The sequence below is a fragment of the Pundamilia nyererei genome, unplaced genomic scaffold (genome assembly GCF_000239375.1).
Source record: "Pundamilia nyererei isolate P.nyererei 1_Seehausen unplaced genomic scaffold, PunNye1.0 scaffold00078, whole genome shotgun sequence".
In the NCBI taxonomy this organism is placed as follows: domain Eukaryota; kingdom Metazoa; phylum Chordata; class Actinopteri; order Cichliformes; family Cichlidae; genus Pundamilia; species Pundamilia nyererei.
In genome coordinates this window covers 1,525,138-1,552,558 of record NW_005187479.1, presented here as the reverse complement: position 1 = coordinate 1,552,558, position 27,421 = coordinate 1,525,138, and the positions used below count along the sequence as shown (strand labels likewise).

At 37.7% G+C, this 27,421-nt stretch overlaps 1 protein-coding gene across 1 annotated transcript in view; it reads right to left on the bottom strand.

Annotated features, from left to right (window-relative positions):
• Positions 1-1,140: 1,140 nt before the first annotated feature.
• The window catches only part of pdhx (pyruvate dehydrogenase complex component X), a 31,251-nt gene continuing 4,970 nt past the window's right edge, over positions 1,141-27,421 (bottom strand). Inside the window, exons 3-12 of the mRNA XM_005737664.1 lie at positions 26,242-26,325; positions 23,585-23,685; positions 18,751-18,959; positions 17,403-17,501; positions 11,611-11,773; positions 10,996-11,143; positions 8,852-8,910; positions 6,335-6,493; positions 2,861-2,925; positions 1,141-2,045 (exon numbers count right to left, since the gene is read on the bottom strand). Of these exons, the coding sequence (XP_005737721.1) occupies positions 1,790-2,045; positions 2,861-2,925; positions 6,335-6,493; positions 8,852-8,910; positions 10,996-11,143; positions 11,611-11,773; positions 17,403-17,501; positions 18,751-18,959; positions 23,585-23,685; positions 26,242-26,325 (1,343 nt within the window). The 3' untranslated portion in view covers positions 1,141-1,789. The remainder of the gene's footprint in view (positions 2,046-2,860; positions 2,926-6,334; positions 6,494-8,851; positions 8,911-10,995; positions 11,144-11,610; positions 11,774-17,402; positions 17,502-18,750; positions 18,960-23,584; positions 23,686-26,241; positions 26,326-27,421) is intronic.

The window sequence follows — 27,421 nt, the reverse complement described above, 5'->3', positions numbered from 1 at the left end:
CTGTTGGAGAAGCACCTGCCCACCCTCACCACCTGAGTTCTGCCAGTGAGGAAGTCCAACACCCATGCACACAGACGGCTGTTAAGTCCCAGATCCCTCAGCTTTGTGAACAGTCTGCAGGGCACTATTGTGTTAAACGCTGAACTGTAATCAGCAAACAGCATTCGCACATGCTGAAACAAGAAATGTTAACAACTACCACTTTATCTGATACTCTCTTTGTGCTTAAGTGCATTTTCTGTTGCCTTGGTAACTAGTGAAAGGCGAGTGTGTGTGCAGAGGTGAGCATAGTGGATAAAACAGTTGGGCTATGCCAACCAACCCCCTGTTCCTAAGTACCCCTTTCTGTGTCTATGTCTCCCTCTCAATCTGATGCCACAGCAACCATAGCACGAAATGTCCTTGCTTGTTATTAGGAAAAGGTTGTAAAGGGCCGGAAGACTTGCAGTGAAGGAAAAATGAGAAAGGAAAGGCTGGTATTAGAGTTTGTGTTCACTGTTCTCCTGAATCCTCCATTAGTTATGCCACGATAGGTGTAGGCTGCTGGGAATCCCCCAGCAACCTACACCATGTCGCTATATAAATAAAATTGAATTCCCCCCCTTTGTCTTTAATCCTGGCCATAGCAACATCAAATCAAGTCTGCTTTGGTACCGTTGCAACCTGCCTATTCCACAACTCACCTCGGGTAATTTACATTCAGACTTAAAATCTATCTGAATTCAGCTGAACAGGTGCAAGGCAACCGTTTTGTTTTTTTTAACCCTTTCAAGGCTGATAGTGGATAAAATGGAAATCTAACCCCCCAGAGAATGTTTGAAACCACAGCTTTTTTCCTCCTGCTTTAAAAATATTAGAATATGCTTTTGCATATTTAGGATAAGCTTTGTCTTACTGGTAGTATATAAAGAGACAGCTGTTCTTCCCACGCTTAAAGCAAAGATAAGCATCTGCCATCAGAACCTGACCTGTACACTCAACCCAGCAAATTATCCTAATTGGCTTTTAAAAAATAATTACTATGTAATCTCTTTGGATTCTAATTAAACAGAAACACACACTTGTGTAATCCAGTTTGTGAATCTGCTACTTTCTGAAAATCTGGGAAAAACATTAATGACACACACACACACACAAACATTTTAAGACTGAACAATGCGTTTTATTGGCAACCTTGATTTGTATACAGCTGAATTTGAAGGACTTGTTCTCCAGTGTAGTTTATTTTAAATAAGTTAAAACATATTAATAGGAAAATTAATAATAAATCAATTAGATTCTTACATTTTGTAACAGAAACCATTTTATGTGGGTTTTGCAATCTAAATGGAAATTGTACTGCCAGTTGTATTGTTCAGTAATGTATAGCTTTGTTGTAGAAATGTATAGTGAAGTTTTGAGAGAACTATTTGCATGTTTACCAACAGTGACATTGAGCAGATACACTTGACTGGGAAACAGCAGTTGAGCTGGACTTGAAACAGTTTATGTACACAACACTAGTGTGGCAGAATAATCTTTTTCTTGGTAATTTGGCACCAAGAATGTTCCTCCACTCTAGCTGAGTCCCCATAACTCCTCCATCACAAAGCCTGGTTGATCATCAGACAGAAGTAGTCCAAAAAAATGAACTTTAAATTATGTACAATTCTACTCTGTAAGCCTTAATTGGAAACCAACCGTTTAAGAGCTCTCTGGCTGTGAAAACCATGAGCCAGGCTTTGTCATGTAGGTGTTTCTTCCTGTATCTATAAAGTGCCTTTTATAAAGCTCTCTCTGTTTAGTTTTTTCACACCAGGGCCATGCGTTGTGGTTTTTCTAGGTTGGCTCGGAATTTATCAAGAAACCGTGATGCTAATTCGTCGTCCACTAGTCTCCCGTCACTGGACAACGTAATTGTCATCAGCTGCTTGGTGCATAGGGTCTGATCATCCTCACAGAGCTGCAGTTCAGCCCTGGACGTCCCAACAGCAAGGATACATGCCTGAGGGGGGTTAATCACAGCACTGAAGCCACTGATTCCAAACATCCCTAGGTTAGATATACTGTGGGATAAAAAGAGAAAAAGATAGCACACATATTAGCACGTCAAAGTTAGCTGAAGATAATAAAAGGTCAAGACGATAAATAAAAACCAAGCAGGCATTAGTGGCTATAAAACAAATTTATTTAGGTTAAAAAAAGAAAAAAAAAAAGAATATTATCACTTTTAATGAATGACTTTTTGTCAACATCTGATAGACAGCTGCTAAAATAAAACGCTAAGCAGTTAAGATTACTACAGCAAAATTCAGCTCAAGAACTGCCCCTAAATATTGTGCAAAAATGACCTGAGGGCTTTCTGATGTTTGCATTAATGGGAGTTCTGGTTCAGGGGAATGGAAAAACTAATAGGTGAAGGATATAGACATAATGTATATCCTCAGGAGGAAGAAAGTGGTCTCCGTAGGAATCCATTGCTTCTGCCTGACACAGAAACCCCATTTGTTTCTAAATGACACCATTAATTCTAATGAGTTAAAAAGCCCCCCTCCTTCACACTTCTGCAATTGATGAACAGTAACTGATGGTCTTTGTCGCCCAAGAACACATTCAGCTCAGGCTCACACGAAATGTAGAATATGCATAATATATTGGCTCACTGTGAAACCAGATTTTAATCATAAATGCGGAAATGTATAATGGCTTATTCTTATAACTGAGTTTCAAAGGAACATTGGGGAAATAGTATTAATAGATCACAGGAACCACTTTTTGACACATTACAAAAAAGTCTATTGAATAGCAATTAACTGAGACAGCAGTACTAAAAATAAAAAGGAAAACCTGGTAAAAATACTGACTATAATAATGACTTTACCTAAATGAGCCTCCCTGGTATTCCTCAGGAAGCAGTTTCCCATCTCGAGCCTTCTGGGCCAGAGCCTATTAAAAAACACCAGATGTATTTATTTCTTTAAGAATATCCATTTGATGCATTTAATAGATCAAATACACAATAGCCAGAATACATGTGTGATATACACAACAGAGTTGGAAATGTAGATAAAACCATAAGCATGTGCAGTACTAATTAACTGTTAGTTATTGTACAGTCTGCAACACAAAATACAGAAAAGAATATTTTCCTAATAAGGTTCAGCTCCTCACAAATGCAACTAATGAAAATAATATTAAAATCAATGTTTCACATTAAAAAAACGAAAAGACATAAAGAAACACAAATGGAATTCAAAACTGAAATTGCACTTTTAAAATGTTCACCATGGTCCTCACAGAAATAAATTACTGTCCTAATGTGCATGGGTAAATTAAAGAAACGGGAATGAAAAGCACCCAGAACTGCAGATGAGGCATCTGGTAATACATTAGTTCAGCTAGGTTATGTGAATCCTTGCTCTCTCACAGCATGAATGCTGTCTGAAAAGCTTGGAGAAAACCCAATATAACTGAGAAACAAAGCGTGAAAAAGGTATTGTTTCTAGTGCAAACACATGGCTCATTCAACCTTCTCCAAGAAGGATGGTGATATCAAGCAGTAAAACATTATAAAAGTACATGCTCCACATTATACTACAGACTGTGAAATAATGAAGAGCTTATTGTTAAAATGTAGCACTGAACTTATCTTCTTCTAAGTTATTGGCTTATTTGAATAGAAATGTTCTTAAAAGGTTAATGGTGGGATATAACCATCACGGAAACTTGAGAGTGACTCACAAGACACAATAGAGTATGGTCGGTACAATTATGATAAGAGCCCTAAGTGCAAAAACAGTCATGTTCCTCTGCATCAAATCAACGGCCAGCAGTGCTCTATTCAGACATTGTGTCAATTTTAATTCGAGACCTATGAAAACCAGCAAATGCACATTTACCTCAAAGCAGCAGCACAAATAAATTGAATAGCTGTGGGTGGTAAAGAGCATTTTGAAGGCTTAGGTGGAGTGACATGTGTGCAGTGTTACTACTCATGCTTTAAAGCAGCTGTTGTGTATGCAAGTATGTTAGTACTGAAACATTCTGATCTGGCATCTGAACAACTGACAAATATTATATTATTTGAACTAAAATAATCAAAATAGGTTAAGACAATCACTATAAAAGTAATACATTGTCTACTGGGAGTCACAACAAATCATTAGCAATATAATTAGAAAGAACAGAACACTTTGACCACATTAATTTCAGGTCTCTAAAGAAAAAAACCAAACGAAAACAATTGTTTTTCAATATAATGAAAAAGGAAGGAACGCAAAAAGGAACAAAAGATAAAAAAGGAACTGTTTGTGATGCAAAAGTGTTTAACAAACATAGCAGCGCTTCTGGTCTGAGCTGGACCACCACGGCAGCCAGTGGAGACAAACTATATAATAATACATGTACATATTTCAAAGCAAGCAGCTATGTGTATTCAATAGGTTGATGAAAAATGTAAAATTGTATTGTGTACACAACTGTTTACACATATTCACCTCTGGTTTTGGTAGTCAAAGTCAAAGTGAAAGTCAACACAAACAGAAGCACCCGATCTTGAGCAATCACATTTGTTGCAAAAACTGATCACATGGGTTTAGGCAGTTACAGTAATAGTATGTCTAAAACCTAATCACACACCCACTGGTAAATCCAACCACCACCCTGCTGACTATCACTGGCATACACAGATATGCACCGTGAATCAAACGTACTTTCACCCCTCCCAAGTTTAAATTAGCACTCTTGCATGAACAAATGCTATTATACTAATACGGTTTCCACCACTGTCACTGCAACAGCTAAGGTTACATGTGCTGACACTGAGCTGTGATGTCAATAATGTGCAAGCAACACTGTGTCATTAGAGCCATAAGTGTTCTAAAAGTCAGCTCTACTTCTTGATTATGGAAAGAGTTTTGCATTTTCAGGTTTTATGACTGATAGCTGATGAATGTCAATGTGTCAATGTGTACAAAGATAAGACAGTCATAAAAACAAGCTCTGAACTTTAGGGAATTTTACATGGGGGTCACTGTACATGTCAAACATTATATTTTTTATTATCATCGTCTATTTCAAAGTCATTTATAATTCATCGATTTGTGATGCATGCGTCTTTGATAGAAGTGTGTGGCTCTTTTCATTAAGTATCTTTTTGGTGCTTTACATTTTCAGAGCAACCTTGGAAACAAATTATTGTTCCCAGGTGTTTATGAGAAAGCAAAAAATGAAACAAAAAAAGACCATTTTTATTTCATATACCATATCTGATCGATCTCTTCTCCAGATATCAAAAATCTAATTCCAAATCTACTGGCCTTTATATTAGATATAAAGTGCTTCTCCTTTTCAGTTGATTAACTTTGTACAACACTTGGGAGATATCAGGTTCATCTGGTTAGTTAGCTCTGCTATCTACTGACTTGAAGCTAACTTAACTACAAATACTGTTTTAGCCACCACCACTGAGCTGGTGCGTAGGTTGCCCAGAGTGCTAATTTGGACTTTTCCATGCAGCACTTTTTGCTTTGCATTTATTTATTTTACCAAAGCAAGAAAAGAAGAAATATTCTGTTCAGGAAACATCATCTTTCAAGGGGTTTTCCAAGCTCCAGAGTACACAATGGTCAAAAACCATCTGCCCATGTTCCCAGATTTTGTTTCAGAACTAACCACCACATGGAGAAAACAACGTCTGCACGTGTCACTGCACTCTATGGATTTTGAGATTCTCCGTTTTCTCACTTCCCCCCTATGAGGAATAGAGGAGCTTGTCTTGTGTCTGGTGTGTGTGCTACGTACCTTCACTGACAGCACTCCGAATATGACCAGTTGTTTATTTGCTATGTTAATTCAGCTAGAGGTAAAGTACTGTCTAAACAGGGGTTGCCCCACTGAACCTCCACTGAACCTAGCACCAAAGGTTTGCCTTTGCCTCAGGGAGTGACAGCATAGTCCACCAGGGCAACCTCATGAGCCCTATTTAAGGAGGTTTCTGTGAATGATATTTGTATTGTAGCTAGTTAGTCATTACCACACTCTTGTTCAGATGTATTACTGGTGCTCTGACACTGGTTCAGTGGCTACTCTACAGGGCGTGTACATACTCCATAATGTATTTGTTGTAATGAGTGAATCAACTCCAAGGGAACACAATGTTATTACTACAACTTCTGTTCCCTGAAGGAGTGGAAATGAGGATTGAATGATGCTACTCTGAATTAATTAAAGTTCCAGCCAGAATCTGTTAGGGTCCAGTCAAGTCTAAATCTCACATTAACTCATAGCATGTCAGAACAATGATTACACATAGTTGTTTTTTTGCCTTCAACTCTTTTATTTTCAAGTTCTTTACCTTAGCATTAGATGAGATCTCCTGGACTCCTTTGTTTGCAGCATCCTTGATGATCGGAGTAATGAGACCTTTGTCTGTCGCCACAGCAATAGAAATATGCACTGAATCAAGTGCACGGGCTCCATCACCAGACCACGTCACATTCACTTCTGGCATTTCCTAGGAACCAGGAGTCAAAGGTCACCTCATGTCCTCATGTTATCAGGGATAAATCAAGACAAAAAGAGATAAGCTCTCTTCAGTTGAGGGGTGTTAAGCTGCTTCCTTATTTCTACAGAGGTTGCTACGGATCCACATATTTGATTTGGCACAGATTTTACACCGGATCTCACTCTTGATGCAGCCCTCCTACTTTATCTGGGCTTTTGACTGGCACTAGGAGACCATTAGTTTGTGATCCCCTGGGGCTGAATTTGTATCTCCTCCTGCTCTAAACTGAGTGTTCCTTTGAGTGTTTTTTAACAAATACTCATCAGAAGTGGAGCCCCTATAATAAAATATTAGTGGTAATGCAAATGAGCTTGACATTTGAGAGGTACACAAATACATTAGACCAACAGTAAAACACAGTGAATGTGACAGTGCCTTTGTTGCTTTGGTAGCTTTTGCAATCAGAATTAAGATATGAATTCACTATTGTGCCAAACACATTTTGCTTTTTCAAGATTTCCCCTTGTGGGACTAATAAAGGTATCTTATCTTATTAGCTCTATAATCTAAGGAGCTTGGAAAGAAAAGCGTCTAGACTTCTTTAAGTTGCTTGAAGATGTTTCACCTTTCATCCGAGAAGCTTCTTCAGTTCTAAGATCAAATGGTTGAGAGTCCCAGATTTAAGCCCCATGGGAGTGTCACCCAAAGAGGGAGAATGGACCCCCTAATGATCCTCTACCTAATTACACGAGCCGAAGTGTGAAAACAGGTGTAGGTCACTATCCGCCAATGTTTTGGGTGAGCTCATTGTGAAACCTGTCCCCACCCTATCATCTGATTTCCTGAGGTCAAATGGCCCAGGATGTGAGTGGGCGTTAAGGCATCTGGGAAGGGATCTCAAAGCTGGATTATCGATGGCAGAGAGTTGGTGCCGTAAACCCCCGCCTCTGTTCAAAGATGGTCGTTCACAGTGGACATAGATGGCTTCTTTCACTCCTCTTTCAAACCATCTGTCCTCTCTGTCCAAAATGTGAACATTGGCATCCTTGAAAGGGTGACCTTTATCCTTTAGATGCAGATGGACAGTCGAGTCTTGTCTCGTGGAGGTGGCTCTGCTATGTTGTGCCAAGCGTTTATGAAGTGGCTGTTTGGTCTCTCCAATATGGAGGTCTGAGCATTCCTCGCTACACTGTACAGCATACACTACATTGTTAAGTTTCTGTTTAGGTTTGTGTTTAGATGGCAGACACCAACTGTCTGCAATCTACAATCCAGTGTTGAGATCCCTTCCCAGATGCCTTAACGCCCACTCATATCCTGGGTCATCGGACCTCAGGAAATCAGATGATAGGGTGGGGCTAGGTTTCACAATGAGCTCACCCAAAACATTGGCTGATTGTGACCTACACCTACCATTTTCACACTTCGGCTCGTGTAATTAGGTAGAGGATCATAAGGGGGTCCATTGTCCCTCTTGGGGTGACACTCCCATGGGGCTTAAATCTGGGACTCTCACCCATTTGTTCTTAGAACTGAAGAAGCTTCTCGGATGAGAGGTGAAACATCTTCAAGCAACTTAAAGAAGTCCAGATGCTTTTCTTTCCAAGCTCCTTAGACAACAATGACCTGGATGACTGAGAACCTGCACAGACATTAGCTCTATAAATTCTCTGTAGGTTCCTTTCGTTGAGGGTTCATCTTTTTATTTCTTCATTTCTTTTCGTGTTATTAAAGTTATTACATATTATGTGGCATAGAATATGACAACATCTAAGGCACGACAGGAAGTCATAATAAAAGGATAGAGTGCAAACAGAAGTGCATTTATCGCCAATTGGCGCACCTGTAAGAAAAAAAAAAAAACTCTGGAACACAAAAATTCAAAACTGGGTACATAAATCAACATTCTTCTTGTGGGGGGAGTGTGTGTGTGACAGAGAGAGAAAGGGAGAGAGAGTGTCGAGTGGAAGTGTGTAGATGTGTGTGTCTTTGCCATGAAATTTACTTGAAAATGAGGATGGGAAGTGGCAATAATGTGACACAATATTTTATATTAGTATAATAAAATAGTATTTTAGAGTGTAAAATAAGTAAGTCATTATCTTCCTATGAAATGTTGCTGGAATAACTACATTACCAGGAGGGCCACATCGTCCACAACGTCCTATGCCTTGCACATATTCTTTAAATCTAACAACACATCTTAGACACATGTGTCCAAATGGTTTATTGAGCACTGGAAGAGATTAAAGTTATGGATAACACTGCAATGTTCTAAAAAATACAGGGTTAGAGATGAACAGATGACCCATCTTTAGCAATTACACACACTGAAGAAACAAATGACAACAAATGAGGAGTACTTACTCTGAGTGTAACAGCTGCTGCCTTGATGATGAAGTCATTAACAGACACTTTAATCTGTTCTGAAAGGACAAAGGAGGATTTATGAGAATAACCTAATCTCTGCTTATTATTATCAGATCTAAGCCAAGCGGAAAGCTGGATAAGCTAAAAACCTATGGTTCCAAATGCCAAGGCACAGTGAAAGTCGAGTATCTTGTACAAGACCCGCAATGTTTCAGTTATCAAAAAACATTCAGTTAAAGAGGGGAAATTCTAAATGAATTAATTTCCATGTAAACAAACTGCAAGTGCATGAGATTACACATGCTATTGCATAGGGAAAAATGCAATATATTGTTGTTGTTCACTCCAGCTGATCAGAAGAGGCCCCTCTATGCCAAACTCACTGATGCGAATTTGCTTCATTCCCTGCTTGATGTGTAGCACACATTGGGGCAGTCGGGCTTGGCATCAGAGCCAACTTTTACTAGTGGCCAATAATGCAGTACCAGACAGTTCTGAATGCTGTGAGCAGTATGATTAATGAGCTAACCGTGAAATCGCACTGGTCGAGAACAATGAGAGTCCACAAAAACAACCGGCGAGAGAATCCCTCCGTACACACACAACCTTGCTAATAGGTCTGGAATGGCCATCCCATTTCCTCTATCACAGAGACAGGACCCAAAGAGATTTACTGTTTGTTTGACTGTGCTGAAAAGTTAAGCTAAATAAGGCCAATTACGTGACACAGCATTAAACTAAGTGTTTTAAAATTGGAATCTGACATAGTACTCTTACTTAATCAACATGAAAAAATGTCCCGAAGTAGTCACAGGATCCATTTAGAAAATCAAGCCATTAAGGATAGATATTTTTCTTTTTATGTGCAAAAGTGAATGGTTTGTGGTGGAAACTGTTCTTCAAATTACACACCCAAAATTCTGTTTCACAAGCAGTAGCTGTTTGCTCAATAACCGTTGTTAGGGAAGGTTGTGAAGCTGAGGAAGTATTGACCACACTACTAGTTTCAACCAATGCTTCATTTGATATTAGAATTGCATCAGACTTACAGTATTCAATGTGTATAGTGTGTATTTTTTTAAAAAATTATAAGATTGTAACAATCTCTTCCCTGTGGTATTCACTGCCCCTACATTTACTGTTAAACCCACGTTTATTCCTTGGCTTTCAGTTCTGACTACCTTTATTTTGTCATTTCTTACTCACGTTTTCTCATTTTATACGTCATTTCTTAAATGTCACTTGATTATTTGAAATGCACAACACTTTGGTCAACGGCTATTGGTTTAAATGTGCTATATAAATAAATTTGACTTGTATTTAGAGGCCTTTAATAGCATTTTTTTTAATTCAGTAATACTGTCATTTATCACATGGTACACAACAACAGATTTAACATGTTTAAGTATTAATACTATGCTGTAGAAAATTAAGAAATGGCTTTGGTAGACATGGTTCTTTCCTAGATCTCATCAGTAGAAGTCAGCCCTGTGAATCCAACTTCAGCCATTCACAAATCCCCTCTTAAGAATCCATACAGCATGTGCACACTCATCATGCTGAGTAACTCTTTCAGCGTTTATAGTTACTTGTCAAAATGTGGCAAGTACACAAAAAATAGTGATACTGTTGATGCTTAACAAAAAGCACAGCAAACAGAAATAAAGTTACAAGTTGTGCCCTTCGTCAAGAGGAACTGACTGCAATTCCTTTTTGGATTTAGTTTGTCTAAATTACTTCTCTTTATGATGCCATACTGTCTCTGTGATACTGAGAACAGGGCTCTATTGCAGCCATAGATATACTGCAGGTCTTGCTTGTGGGGTACTGCTTCATGGATAGGCATTTAAACTTCACAATTGGCTAAATCATTTGCCAAGTACAATAATTTACCTGTCCATAAAACAAAAGTCACCACCCCTGTGGAACACAGATGTGTGTATTGATTTGAAACACAGGAACTGACATGAACTACGAGCTGAATGCTTGAATGAAGCGTCACATTAATCTTCTGAAATCCACAACTTCACAGATAAGCTGTCTTACAAATGTACCTGTCAGTATGCATTAAGGGAGATACCACTTGCAGGACAACAACAGTGTTAATGAAAAGACAAGTTTTTTCATTTCATTGTTTTTACCTTTGGCCAGATCTTTGCGGAGTTGCATGACAGCAGCCATGTCACAGTCGATGGATGCATATGAATGGGGGATGGTGGTCTTTGACTGGGTAAGCCTTTGTGCAATCACACGACGGACATTTGAAGCTGGAACCTCAGTGAAAGTTCCCTGGAGATATGAAGGAGGAAGAAGGGGAGGTAAATAATTCAGTGAAGGATAAAATAAAATAAAAAAAGACATTTTGAGAGAGCCAACACTGATATGGTGGACACATCTTCACTGCTGTGTCTGCTAATGACTCCAAAAACCCATGAAGTGAATAAATGTTGACGGCAGCCTTGATAGTTAATGGCTGGTTAAAAAGAATCCTCAATCTTTGAGATGAACAGGCAATACCTTACGGGATACCACTAACTATACCAAATGAAACTGACAAATATCTACAGCAGCAATGTAAAAGTTAACCATGCAGAAATAGTGATTGTTTGAGATGAGACAATCCCATTACATCCTCTTAGCCAAAAGCGACAAATCCCCAAATGACTGAATGATATCTGGCAGTTTCTTAGTACGACCCGAAATAGAAACTGCGTCATGTAAGAGTATTTTTGAGAGAATGTGTGAGGAGTGATCACCGGTGCTCCTGGTTTTCCCGGTACAGACAATGGAGGTATGTTTGGTCTGCTTCCTGGAGGTAGAGGACTGGCTGCTGGAGCAGAGATGGGACTTGGAGTTGAGGCGACCACAGATGGCACTGCTTTGGGAGCAGGAGATGCTTTCAGAAGATTCAGTGCATCCCTGTTAAGAAAAAAAAGGGACCATTTTAACATTAAATGTGAGAAAGACACTTTTAGAAGAAAAACAAAAAAACAAACTACATCCACGAACCTCTACTGAAGCTGGAAGCACCATATTCAACACCTTTTGTCCAACATATACACTATCCTGCCTCTGAACATGACCAAACCATCTCAGCCTTATCTCTTTCTTCTTTCTAAGTATGAAGCCATACTACTGCTCACTGATCATTGCCGCACCTCTTAGCCTAGCTTCAACAGCAATCCTAGTGATTTTCCATTCACTGAGGCCACCTGGAAGAGTGTCAAAACTGTTTTGGATGCAGGAAAAACCAGACACCTCAAACTAGGCACAATAAACACATTGGATTGGGTCAGAAGTTTGTCAAATACTACTCAGGATAAAACTTTAGATAAAATTATCAATATTTATGATTGCCCTACAACTAACAGTCATCTGGTTTTTGTTTGTGTCAGATTTCTGGAAAAGGAGTCATGAGAATTGTCCGTTATTCTCAAACACCATCAGCACGGGTAGGATCCGGTGCCAACTGCAGGAAAGCTTATTCAAAACCTTTGGTCTAAGTGGACTTCCCTCTAGCATAGTGAGTCATGGACAGCTTGACTTTAACCAGAAAAAAGAAAAACAAAAAAAACCCACTACATCCATGAACCTCCTCTGGAGTTGGAAGAACCGTTTTCAATACCTTTTGTCCAACATATACACTATCCTGCCTCTGAACATGACCAAACCATCTCAGCCTTGTCTCTTTCTTCTTTAAAGGAAGTATGAAGCCATACTACTGCTCACTGATCATCACCTCTCCTCTTAGCCTAGCTTCAACAACTCTTTCCCATAAACTCACAGTATGGCTCATCAACTTAAAATAAATAAATAAATAAAAATATGCTTGAGTAAATATAAGTTAAAAAAAAAAAGGAAATAAAGTTAAAAGTAACAGTCATCTGGTTATTGTTTTTGTGAGCTATTTGGGAAGGTAATATTCAGTTTCTTCTGGAGAAAAGGAGTCATGAGAATCATCCGTTAGTCACAAACATCATCAGCACGGGTAGGATCCGGTGCCAACTGCAGGAAAGCTTATTCAAAACCTTTGGTCTAAGTGGACTTCCCTCTAGCATAGTGAGTCATGAACAGCCAGACTTTAACCATGAAAAAAAACACTATCAAATGCTGTATACTAATTATTTTGATGTAACACTGCATTCGCATTAAAGAACTGTTTGTATACAACTTGCAAGTCATCCTGCACCAACTTGATACAACATAATAACACAGTCCCTTCATTAAGGCTCATAGTTCACCCTTTAAAGTTAAGGATTAAAATCACGCTATCTCGAGGAGTCATTTGAACAAGCAGATGTAAAATGTGGATGTGGAATTGTCACTATGGTAACCCAGGAAATGAAAATTTCCAACATGTGGCTAATTTGCTAAAGCAAGCAAAAGCTAAAGCAATTTATTCAAATACCATTTCCTTAGACAAGAGTGCCTGGTTTACAAAAGTTAACAAACAGCACGAGAGACTAGATTTAATAAAAACGTAATTCTGAAAAGGACAAACAATAAAATCCATGTAATAACTGAAGGCATTTAAAGGCAGCATGAAAAAAATGTAAATATAGCTTTAAATCAAGTTGCTGTTTTGGGCCTTTTAGTCAAAATTGAATGGTTCCACATTAGTCTCCAGGCCATAGGTCCTGCCACATGCCTTCAGCAGCCCTCCAATTTACAGGCCTTGCAGCTCTGTTTCAAACTGGAAAAAAAAAAAGTCTCAATACGTTTGTTCTGCAAGGCTTTTGTGGGCAATATCAGACAATCAAGACAGCCGATTAAATTGGACAACTTGTGAAACTTGAGGTAATAATATTACCTTAAACACAGAATCTTTACTCTATAATTACATCAATCACTGAGCATGATATGGACATTTTTCTCTAACAGCCTACAGTTTCATAAAGGTTGTAGAGAAAGTGATTGAAGATATTAAAGACTGCTATGCTAAGAACTAAAATGGGAAGAGAAAGGCAATAAAAGAGAGGAGGTACTAAGAAAACCGCTCTGGATAATTTTGATCCTACTAGTAAGAGCTGGAAGGAGCAGGTATCAGGTGTACTTGTTTCTAGCTCTTTAGTTCTAGTTCATCGGATATGTAAGGGGTCTTTTGTCTGGACCAGCTGCCTCTCACCCCTAGCATAGCGCTAGGAATAGCCAAAGCCCCACAGCTGCCAATTTGTTCCGTCTGGCACATTCACTCCTCCCTTTCTCTTACCTATAAAAGTATGTGTTTGTGGAGGGAAAGGGGCAGCTTGCAAGTCCCTCAGCTAACCACAAAGGACGACAGAGAGTGTTTATTGATTACAGAGGGCTATCAGTTTCAATACCACAAAGTATTATGAAAGTCCCATATAAGAATCAATAAAGCCTTTATGTTATTGAATAAATTCAAGTCAAGTCAACAGCAACCTGGAGGGGCCACTAAAAGATGACACCGCAGATAACTCTTTTTTTTTTTTTTTTTTTTTTTTTTTAAATGTGGCTTTCTGCCATGCCTTTTTCAGACCAACCATTTATATCCTTACTGACAGCCAAGGAAAAGGAGCTGTAGAAAGACTAGGAGAAGGTGACCAGAATATTAAAAAGGCACAGAAGCAGCACTCACATGCACGCATGAAAAGACAAGTCTGAACACACTGCAGGGATCATGAATTTAAAATAAACAAACAAAAAGAAATCAATGCTTTTAAATTCAGAGGGAATCAAAATGATGTATTATAAAAAAATAAGTGTAGTGTAGTCTGACTAGCGTTTTCTTAATGATTTCAGCTTTAAAAAATAACATCAGTGCAGAAGCACATATTAAACAGCACATTTCCACTACAAAACTCAGAAATAAAACAACAATATTATTGTTTAGAATATTGTTTACAATTCAGGGTGTAACAAAAAGGGTGTAGATTTACATCTAGGTGTTAACGAGATCAAAAAGGGGTTAAATTTAAAAGTATAGGCCTCCCAAACTAAAGATACTTCAAATGCAAAGCAATGCGAAAGCTTCAGAATTACTGTCTATCCTTTTCACTAATACAATCAAAATGAACATAAATGATATCTCCCCTGGATTATCACAGGGTTAATATATTCCTGTTGTGAAAATATAGCAAACACAGCTGGTGCTGGTTTTTAATTAGCTGTCACAGCATTGGACGAGTCAATCGTTGTTAATGACAATGGTGATAAAAATGGTGAAAAAGAGCAAAAAATGCATTTGCCTTTACACTTTATTTTAAAGCTCTGCTTTTGATTATTGACCAGTACTTACAGAGTACTTTTCTAATCTATTTCAGCACTCAAAGTGCTTTCTTACTATAAGCCTCAATTACCTGTTCACACACAATCACGTTTTTCTAAAAAGTGCGTTTTAAGCTAACATTCACACACTCACGCTTTAATGGATACATCACGGGAAACTCGTGCAGAATATATTGCCAACACACCGACTTTCTGACAGTTACACAACGTGCTCTACGTTCTACGCCACAACCGGCTAGCACTGAAATTGAATGCGAATTTGTGTCTGTTTTTACTCAAGAAAGTACAAAGCTTATGTCAAAGCGATATGAGAACATTTGGTTTTAGTTTCCCTAAATATTTATTCATTTCCTAAATATATACCAAATACTTGGAATATGCCTTTCTGTGATATTGCTCCAACCAAAAAAGTCACTGGTGGGAAGTAAAGGGCTAAAAACATAAGCAAAGAAACCACTTGTTAAACATTTCCTCTAGCTGGTAAATCCCACGACAATGAGTAGGGAAATTGTAAGTCTGGTAAGTCAAACTGGCTGGGCCTCCCAAGCTTTTACTGATATTATCACTAAGTAAACAACATAGTATGCCTCTGTACCAATATTTTGTATTACCCCAGGCAGTGACAGCCTTGCCTGCAGAGTTTTAGTAGATACCAGCTAGGTAATGCCTTAGAAATAAAGCTTTGTATTTGTAGCTTTTTGCTTGTTTGCTTTGATTTTCTGGTTGCTCTTTGAAGCAACCAAGCGCACATTGTTCAATAACAGAGGGATGGTTAGCCTTTTAATTTTTAATTAAAAGAGTCCCTCTTCCTCTGATATGTTTTCAGCCTCAGCCTTTCCTTTCTGAGGATCAGCTTAAGTTTCATCAAGTGAATATTCTGCTAAAGCATTCAAGCAAATCTGGAGCTGAAGGTTTAAAGAAGAGGTCTCTGAGCAACCACATGAAATACAATTAAAACTGCATCGAACAATTTAAAACCTTGAAATGTTGACACACAAAGCACCCAGCATGTTTATGCTTATAACCTAGAAAATTAATGTAGATTTGTATTAAAAATACATATCTAAATGTACCTAGTGTAGAACAGCATATCGTACTTGCTTGTTTGTTGTTAAGAAACATTTACATATGATTTTTAGTTTGCGATCAAGATGTACATCTACAGACCGGGATTGCTAAAACAAAACAAGTGGTAACAGGTTTTCTAGGCTTTCTTGCAGCCTTAAACTCACTTGTTAATAAAATTGGTGACATGTTGAACACATTTAACGTAAATCACAGTGGTGAAATTATAAGAAGGATTATCTTATGAGAAAAGAAAATCCCACCCTAGTTCTAGGAGTAATCATTCTTTACAGCATTTAGTTTAAAAGACTTCATGCATACTTCCCTTACTGTCTAACACATACACACCCTTGAAAGCATATGGTCTGTGTTTCTATGGTCACCAGTGTGTCCCAAAGACTGGGTTGCTATGGCAACAGAAGTTTCTTAATGAGATCCCTCAGCAGGGTGTTAGTTGGGTAACGAGAGCATTCAATCAAGTCCCCACTGACAGCAGGTAGCCATTAGATCCTTGTCTGTTTGCCACTTTCTGTTGCATGAAGATTTAAATACCTGATACTTTAAACCATGTTAGAGAAATTTCTCCAACATTACTGTCCACATTGACCTGTTCTTCTAACATCTCCTTCCTTTAGAGATTCTGCAATATTATGGTGACTGATTACCATACCAAACAATCCTTTTTAAGCTGATACACCACTAACAGTGTAAACAAACAGAGTACAGTGCATGCAAAAACTGAGACTGATAATTTTACTTTAAACTCTTGACCTTTCAGACTGACCTGCATATGATTATGTCTAGCATCTGAATCTATAGAGATTTTAGCAAACATAATAATCATTGGCCATCTCAAGGTTTGTGTGCAAACACTCAAACAACCGTAAGTCAAAGATTAAAACACAAGCTATAAGGGTGTTATGTGACATATGACATTACATTCAGTCATAGGCTATAGTGTTAGAACCTTCAACAAAAATAAGAAAAAAAAAAGTCTTAAATTTGCCACCATAAATAAGCCTGACAGCTTGTTTGCACTTTTTACAACCTCCAGCATAACTGATGCACAGATGTTTATTATTATAGGAAGGTATATATCCCATATGCTTGCCTTAAGCATGATATATCTTGCAAAAAAAAAAAGAAAAAGACAAAAGAAAGTTAAGCCAGTTAAGTGAAAAAACAAACAAACAAAAAAAAAACAAACCCCAACTTGTGTCATTTAGGCACTTACTCCTTTGTGATTATTCCTCTAGGGCCTGTGGGTGTGGCCAGTTTTGGATCCAAACCATGAGTGTCCAGAATGTGTCGTGCTGCTGGGCTCAGACGTAACCTGGAAAAGAAAACGAGAGAGTGGCAAAACTTTTAGTTTTAAAGACCTCATCTAGTAGCTTCAAGGTAATTGCAGAGAAACTTCAAATGAGTTTTACATGGGACAGCTTACCCAATACCATGTGGTGACACTGAACTCCATTGCTTAACTATAAAGACTAGTGTAATTTAACATCTTTCTTCTGACATATCAGTCAATGTTTTTTCGTTTCTAGCACAAAAACATGAACAGATAAAGAAATTTCTCTAACATTTATTACGTCCAGTTATTCATGAGTCCCTGAGGGCGCTCTGCTCAAAAGAGCTGGTTGTTCTGTTTCTGCATACAGACGTGTGCTGCCAACAGGGAATTTGTAGAGTCCCATCTGGTGGATAAACTATGGAAGATCACCAGTAATATGACGACTGAATTATGTTTTTCCCCATATTTTTTTTTTTTACTTTTTACTTGTTCATCAGATTTTGTAAAGGCCAATACTGATGTATCAGCTAATACATAATACCGTTTGGGCTCTATAGACACAGTCAGTTATATGGTTGACTTAACTAGTGCAACAATGTACACGATAACTTTAGTGAAATAAAAAAAAACAAAAAACTTCACATCTAAAAAGATTTATACTGAAAAAAATAATGCATAAAAAAGTCTTTAACTGTCAATGTTGTTTTCCACTCTAGATCTCCACTCTAGATATATCCATGCTTGTCCTTTTGGCCCTGCCACAGTGATGTTACCAAAGTTCAAATCTGAATATGAGAATGTGCTCAGCAAAAAATTTTTGCAAAACAAGTTCCGTTTGTCAGGGAGTGGTTCCTTTGCCTTTTACAACAGTATTTATTGTGTAAATAGGGACATTCTGAAATGTGAACAGAAAAAGATCATCTCATTCAGCATATTACATGGTGGTAGATACTGCAAAATCCAATCCGACCAGCACAATGTGCTCTAAACAAGAAAAGATAACCTCATTCATTCATTCATTCATTATGTATCTTAAGGCTACGGAATCTCTTTATCTACTTTTGATCAAATTGGAGTGCTAGAAACCACAATGGCCTACTGTGTAAGCACATTTTGCGCATGGAAAAACTCGTCATGTAACCAATAGGGGTTAAAAAGGATTGTTCTGTAGAGTGAATAAAGGTCTATGGACTCTACATCAGATTTATTAAACTAAATATTTGACAGATGTCATTTGGTTAAGCAAAACAAATGAACAAAAAAACAAAAGCATGAAAGTGACACTCACGGTCCTGATGTGACTGGTTTTGGTGCAGAAGGTGGAAAGGGAGCAGAAGAGGTCACAACCGAGGTAGCAACTGCTTTTGTAGCAGGTGTAGCTTCAGATGGAGGTGCAGCATCTGAAGAGGGGATCTCTACTTGTTTCCAGTCCTGCCCTTCCTCCACCATGAGAGCAATGAGAGTGCCAAGGCGCACGTTGCGACTACCCTCTTCCATCTGTGGAGAGAGGGAGGTGTACTAATAAAATTGGTTCAATAATTTCATAATTACAGCGGAGACTGCTAGAACACAGGTGAAGGGCTATTTTGAAATAGATAAAGGGAAGGTGAAAGTGGGAAAGTGACATTCATCACTTAACCTGTGGTAACTGAACAGATGAACCTGCCAGGAATTATTAGAGGATCCCTTGAAAATGACGCCACTTTCTCAGTGACAACAACATCTACTGGAATAGGTTCGTCGAGGATGTCTTATGCTCTTCAAAGCTGTCAACCATTGATTTACCATGTTCTTATGAAGTAATCCAAATCCAGAGCAAGCTTTTTCCTACTCTTCCGCGCCTGTGTAAGGTGTTGTTCCTCACATATTGATCAGTCTAAATGAAAGGCCAAAGCTTAACATAGTGTGCTCAACTACTGCATTGGATCTCATTTCAAACCATATGTCCTTATTGAGCTGCCCCTAAACATGTAGCACAATATGATGAGGAGGACAATCAGGAGGATGAAGAACTACCCATGTTGTTGTACTTAAATATCCAACAAGACCACGGGTAAGTTAAGGGAAGAAAAAAAAAAAAAAAATCTGACCAAATGCAAAAAAGAAAGATGAACAATAAATAGTCATTAAAGAAAATTAAAAATTATAATAATTAAATAATGCAATCTATGATCATAATGCCAACATTGTAAACATAATCCACCTCTCTCCTTTAGGCTTGCAAAATCAAAGTAGGATTAACAAAAAAAAAGTAATATTAACTCACATCTACTAATCTGCCCTGTATGATAAAACATTAAAGTTTCATTTAAAATAAAGTTTTAAAGGAAAACATAATCCTTAAATGACAGGTTAAAAATGTATTTTATTTTTTTTGGCATTATATAAGTGTGCATTAAGCCTATGCGTGACTTATTCTTCATATTTAGTGACCCCACAGTGCCCTTGCTGGCCAGTGGGAGGTGAAAGATGAGGTAATATGTAAAGAGGTTTTCCAATAAATATGTTGTTCTGCAAATTTCCACAGATATTCATCTTCAATCATGAAAAGGATTTTTCCACGCAAACAAAAACACACAACTTACAATCTGTAGGCTAAATAAAAGAACATAATGTATCAAGACAGAAACACAAATTCATTCATTCATTCATTCATTCATTCATTTGGATAACCCTCCCAAAATTCTTGTGTGTGTAACAGATTGAAACTGTTCTAGGAAACACACCAGCAAGATTTGTAGTCTAGTACAACAGTTCTGTGGTAGTTGGCTATGGCTTGGTTAATGCTGTTTTGTAGCCAGTCCACCAACTCCCCTATGTCAACCAACAAAAATAATTTCTTAAGTGATAGTAAATGCTGCTTAATATTTCTTTCAATTTTACATTATGCAGAAGCACACAACCAGCACTGCTGATCGCATTCAAGCGCTAATAATCAGTAATAGTGTTACAGTGTATCATGTGCACACACACACATACAATACTACCATTGCCAAAGCACTTAAGTGGATCTTTGAAGTAAAAATCACATGCAATGTTCACAGCAGGCATTATAGAGATTTGCATAAACAGGTGCTTCGTGCACTGCGGTGGTGTGGCACTCAACACTGCCATCAAATAGTTACGGAACACCAAAATCCATGGAAATTGCAAATTATGTTTCTAACCTCATCTACATACAGTTAAGGTAACCGAAAAAAATCCATCTCCACTGGAAGCAAGTTAAATTCTAAATCTTTGCTGCTTTTATATCCTCATGTCATCTTTATGACCCACAAATCTCTGCAATCAAAGAAATACTGCTGTTGTGACTTATTAAAGAAATGGTATGGAAAGTTGCAGTGGTCAGGCGTGGACAGTTATTTTGTGGCTAATTTTTCTATTACACATATTTGGAGGCATACATATATTTTTATTTCAGACCACATTTGGGAATAACCATATTTAATAAATCACTTTGTATAACTCATACGTCCCAGGTGGAAAATTTATTGCAATCTGCACCATTATTTGAAGCTTAAAGAGCCTGTCAGGTAAGTCATTTGAATCTAATGCGACTGTGACAGTTTCTACTAGTAGAGATTGCATAATTGCCACAGGGAGGTTTCCCACAGCTGTGAGAGTGCACTCACATGTATACGTTTTATCCCCAATATCACAAATCAAGTTTTATTATCCAGGCTATTTTTCTTCGTTTTAGTTACTTCTCTTTTGCATGGCACCTGTGTAAAAAACAAAGTAGGCTATCTGCGAAAAAAGTGAAGCACGTGACAATAATGTCTACAGCTTACAATGGTGCAGCAATTTAGGATTTTGCAGACACTCACTATTCTTACTGCCCAGTGAAAGAAGGTATAAATTTTACATAGAGCCCTTAAGAGACCTCTCGTGAAACCTTCAGCACGGCTAAAGATATTACAAAACCAGACCATTTATGAGGCTTAACCTTCAACATAATATTTTTATACAACAATACAAGCCCTTTGAGACTTTCAACAGCTTATTGACAATAATCTCAAAATAACAGTTGTTAGATGCTATACCTGTACAACGTTTTACATACGTTACCTGATAACAACCATTTCAGGTCTGTTTTTAAATTGTTATAGTCTATACTGGCATACACAGTGTACAGAAGAAGATGAACACAAAGCTCAGAAGGACCCTCTGATTATACAGCGTATGAGCAGTTTACTTGGAAAAGGAACACAAAAAAACAGAGAAAATTAGACAGTTTTGTTTAGTTAGTAAGGCAAGGTTTGCTCCTGATCAATAGAGCATGATAGATAATGTAAAAAGAGGATGGCAGTTATATCTTTCACTTATCAAACAGACTGACAGTCCAATTTAAGCTCTTTCACATAAAATCACACATGTGGAGGGGTGATAAATGACAAACTTGACAGGTTAGCGCTGCAGAATGTTTGGACATCCTTATCAATTCATTGATTCATGAATCTTCCTCTAAATCTTTCCTGCAATTTACTTTTGGTCTTAATCACCAACTAATCAACTTTTAAATACCATCTGTCACCTTTTAATTAATTTCTAGACAAGGCCTCTTTTATTTCAATTTGCTGAACACAGGGGACCAACATGAATTTATCTTCAAAAATTTTTGTTAGTTCACGAGTCGATGGGTCATTGTACGCTTGACTAAGTTTAGGATTGAAGTGCGAGGGTCAGGGTAGAGCAAAGCAGTAAGCGCTTAATAAGATGCAGTAATCCATGGTGCTAGTGTTCAATATCATAACACGAGCAGGATCCATGACTGATGGCTGGAAATTGGTAGTGTGCCATAGCAGTACTTGACCCCCATAAATAAACCCTGTGGTGCACAAGTTTCATGTCTGCTTTAGTCTGTACAGGATTGCACCAGCTGCAGGTAATTATTGTAGTCTATATATTAGAAACCCACTGTGTGTTTGGAGAGCCACAATTACACTTCTAAGGTGTTAATGCACTCTGACCCTGACAAAGTGCCATATTGTTTTGGCACTTTAAGACCAAAACACAAATCTCTGAAACGGCGCCAAAGTCTGCTGGTTTTTCCAATACACATGTTCTTTGTCACAGACTGAGAGAACGAAAGCTTGGGGGCTTATCTAATGCAGACCATCTTTCTCCGCCAGCTAAAGCCCCTACCCCCAATTCTTCGATGGTTGCTATGGAAACTACTTCATCCCCACAGTGGCCAAGACAAGGATCGAGTAAGTGAATGTGAAAAAGTGCAACCAAATGAAAACATAAATATATTTCTAACTAAAAAATTAGTGTATCGTATACTCTGAATTGTCAGTATATCTGTGTATATATTTGTGAGTACATCTGCTTGCGAGAACTGGCTGCATATTTGTTTTTGTTGTGGTTTTAAACACATTGCCTAATTGAACCCTCTTGCTCCCAGGCGTCATTACAACTTGAGCATGTCCAAAATTACATAGCCAGAGAACATGTTGTATAACAATTACATAAGGCACTCTTTGTGACATGAAAGAATATTTTGGCTTTTGTGCATTTACAGGAACATACAGAGAAAATACCCAACCACTATTCCTAATTTTTTTTTTTTAATTAAGGCAAATCTTGCTGAAATTATAAGGAAATTACCTCAGATTCCCCTTGCACAAAGTCATTAAATCACAAATATGTATTAATAAAGCATTAGAGATAAAATATTTTCATCATTCTTAGAGAAAAAAAAAAAAAACATGTGATGTAGTACTGATGAAAGACAACTGATTGCTTGGTCTTTAACAGCCTATTAAAAATTCAAACAGCTAGCAGACTTGGGGGATGGAAAGAAAGAAATATTTGTCAGTAAAGGCACCTTGTCAAAGCTTTGCTGTCACTGGAAAGAGGAAGCTATTTAACAAGCACAGCCAATTAGCAAAATCAATGAAGGAGCCTTGAAAGATGATGATATCCTGCGTTATTTAAATGATTCCGTAACATAACATTAAGAACTGCACACACATCTACACACATCCTCAGACCTTCCACTTAATAACTTATCTAAGAAAAAAGTACCCATGGCCCAAGAATGCCTGCTCTTTGTAAATAAATTCACATTTCTATTAATCTCTGTCAGAACAGCACCATGTGTGTTTTTGATCACTCACCAATATCTTCGCCAAGACGCCGTCATCATTAGATTCCATGGTAACCACAGCCTTGTCAGTCTCTATCTCGCAAAGGGCATCACCTGCTGCAACTGCCTCACCTGAAGATGTAAACAAACACATCTGAGAACTTTCAGATAATAAATTAAAATAAATACTTGTTTGGTATTTCAACACCAAATTTTATATTTTCTGGGAGTGTTTCGGACCTTTGTGGAAGTGCAGCTTATTCATTCTATCATGAATGCATGAGTCACAATCATCAGTAGCACTTTGAATCGCACTTTATACACAAAGAGAACAAATTTGTTGCATAAAGATGAAGGAATTCCACTGAAAGAACAAAAAGGTTATGCAAAAAAAGTTTCTCCTCCAGCTTATATATCAAATAAAAGAACCAATCAATGTTTCATGGGAAAGAATGTGAGATCTGAAAATGCAGCAAGTCTGATAGAAGGCAAGATCATTGGCTATCCCAGTAGATTCTCACTAGTCCACTTCATGAAAGAGCTGGAATACATTATCATCTGATTTGCAAAGAAGTAGGATAGCAATTAGGAACCACTGGTTCTGTAACGCTCAGATACTTAAGAAATTCAAATTTTTTGCAACTTAAATGGTATTTCAGTCAAGACAGAAACAAATTGATGTTGTCAGTTCTTTGGAAAACTGGCTTTTGCAGTCAATTTCAATCAATTTCATGGACACAGTCAAGACCAGGATCAATATGAGTGAATCTTCTTATTGGCTGTGTGATAACAGGAAGTGGTAGGAACAGATAAGGTTTATAAAACGTAGTTCATTTTTGTGTTGCGCTCTGGTTTCCTAAAGGCTGGGGCCTGAAAAAGGGTTACCCAAATTTGATATCTGGTCACATTTTAATCAGCTGTGAGATGATAGATAACATGGCAATGTAGCAAATTTTGAAAACAGGATTCCTAAAAAAATATTTTGCAAAATTGCAAATAATTTTCTAAATGTATAGGATTTATTAGAGGTAGGATGAGGTGTAGGAAGAAAAAAAAACAAACAAAAACAAAACAGGGTAGGTTAAGGAAATTTTAGGTGGAAAGAAATGGGGGAAAGGTTGGAAGAGCAGAGGGAGTATTGATTTTGGAAGCCCCTGAGAGTTAATGCAGATTGGATTGGTATGAGGTTTTAACACCACATAACCCCTGGGGTGAGGTGCAATGTGCAGAAATAAAGATTAAAAAAGGTGACCCTGGGCATTTTCACCTTTGCTCTACTCGAGTGCAATGGACATAATGACAAAACTAGCCTTGTGCCTTGCTGAAGAATTCATCTACCACCATTCAAGTTTCAGCATGTTTTTTTCAGGACATTATGATGTCATAGTCAATGTGACCTTTTAGATATAAATGTAATCGCCTAATCATTTACCCTCTTAAACACTGTGTACTGTCATAATTAGGACTTTATTCTAGGAGTTATGAACAGAGTGAGTGTGATCCTCAATCATCAAAATCTAATTAGTTGATCTGTCTAATCAAGCAAACATCTATGCCAAGTCCACCGAAATTTAAACCTTTTCACTGGCTACAATGGTATATAGAAAGATAAGCTTAAAATCTATTGACAACAACCAGGACTGTCAGTGATGCAGAGGCAACAAAGTACACAAATCCAGCTTATCCAATTTCTCAAATTTATATAGGTTTAGTGTAGCATGGTGCTGCAGTGGTTAGCACTGTTTTGAATGGCTGGCTTTGAATCCTTCAAAATCCAAATATTGACTTTCAAGCTTGTTAGAATTGTACAAATATAGCACACCTCATATAGTGTGCGTCCATGCATCTTTGCACGCTTTAATAGTTTGTTGCACCTAACTATGTAAAGTCTGAGAATAAGTTTTTGGAGACGTCTACATCACTGTTATTTGTGCGCACTACTGTAAACAATATAGTAGACATGGTTTTAATGTTGTGGCTCACCTGTAAAAATAAATTCCCCTAAACGGAACCTTCTCACTACTGTTTCAATGTTTTGCTGAAAAAAAAAAATGATAAAAGGATTCATTTGACCCTTTCAGGTAGATCCTGTTCAAATACCAGTTCAAGCAGCAGTTGATTAATTGAACATATTATCTTATGCAAATTGAGTGCTTTTAATCAGTCTCCCATAAACTCATTTTTAAAAAGCAAGAAAGTAGTAGTGTAGATATATTTTTCTCAAATAATTCATCTGTTTTTTCCCCACCTTTCTTACTCACACACAAACAAACTCAAATCTAACCTCAAGTCACAGCACATAGCAACACAGCAGAGAAGCCAATCAGAATTCAGCATCTGGCCTCTTGATAAATGAGTGTGCGACTAAGGATCCTGGCTATGCAGAGTTGCTAAACAGTGACTGATAATGACTGCCATGGTCCTTGAGCCAATTAGCCACCAGAGGCCCTCAGGTGACCCATTTCTCAGGCCTCTCTCTGTTACTTTAAGAACTGAATATATTTGGAAACCAACTGAGCACTACAGGGGAGGATATTACAAGTACAAGAAAAGTGAAGCATCTATCCCTTTGGATAACATATTAAAAAGCAAAGAGGTTTAAAATCTGACAAAGAAGCTCAGTACAAATGTGTGATGAGTGTCTGTTAAATTTTCTAATAAAGTCTTCTGTCAACGTGCTTTCTTTACCTTCCTTCTTCAGCCATTTGACTATGTTTCCCTCTTCCATGGTAGGAGAGAGTGCGGGCATCTGCACTTTGAGTGGACTGACGCCTAGAGGAGAGAAAGAAAATAACATATGATTTTCGACGGCACATAATGTCAAGGGTTTCATTAGGTTTAAATTTAAAACAAAAATCCCCCCTTTCTTTCAGAATAGGAAAAAAATTAGCCCTTCCAGTAAGGTTTTGCAATTTCATCTAAAATATTTGAATGTCAAAATGCATCAAGTAACATGCTCAGAAGTAGCACTGAATAGTTCGAATAAAGCCCTTGGGGGTCCGTATGTTCAACTTGCAGCAGAGCACAAGAGACAGCGGTACCATGAAAATGTTGCAATGTCACTTATACAACTGTGCTCCTGGATGACACCACACCAGAAGATGCAAAGGCATTTGTATCATTGTGGTCCCCAACTGTCACCATCTGTAGTCACACAGAAGGCCAGAGTTCACACTAGAGCTTCAGGCTGCCAGAAGAAAACATAAATCCAAGATAACAGCTTTACTACATATGGTAGTAAAGCTGAAAGCAACAAAAATAAGGTTTAGAGCTCAAACACGGTACAACTTAAAATGAATAGCCCTTTGTTTTACACATTCTTTATGTTTACTGAACAACACACATATTACAGTCATTTATAATAGAATTTTTTAATGCATGATACATATTTTAAAAAAGTTTCTGTTAGCAGTAAACAACATTAACCCAAACAGGTAAAAGAAAAACAAAAACTAAAAAAAAAAAAAAAAAAAAAAGCCCTTTCCATTTGACGCCACACTTTAAATTAATCTTACATAATAGAAGTCAGGCAGCCAAGTTAGTCAGTTATATAACTATAAATCTATATACATTTAATTTAAAAGAGAAATGAAAAATGTAAATAATTTGGGGATTCAATTATTCAAATTCTTGGTGTGTTAGTTTTTATTTATTGTAACATGGCCTTTGTTTCATGTTGCATGGTCTCTGGCCAAACTGTGTGCTGCTGCCACCTGCTGTATGTTCAGCAGTGGTGCAAAACTTCAGTGTGTAAGTCAAAGGAGCTTGCAAAGAAAAGCGTCTGGACTTCTTTAAGTTACTTGAAGACGTTTCACCTCTCATCCGAGAAGCTTCTTCAGTTCTAAGGTCAAATGGTGGAGAGTCCCAC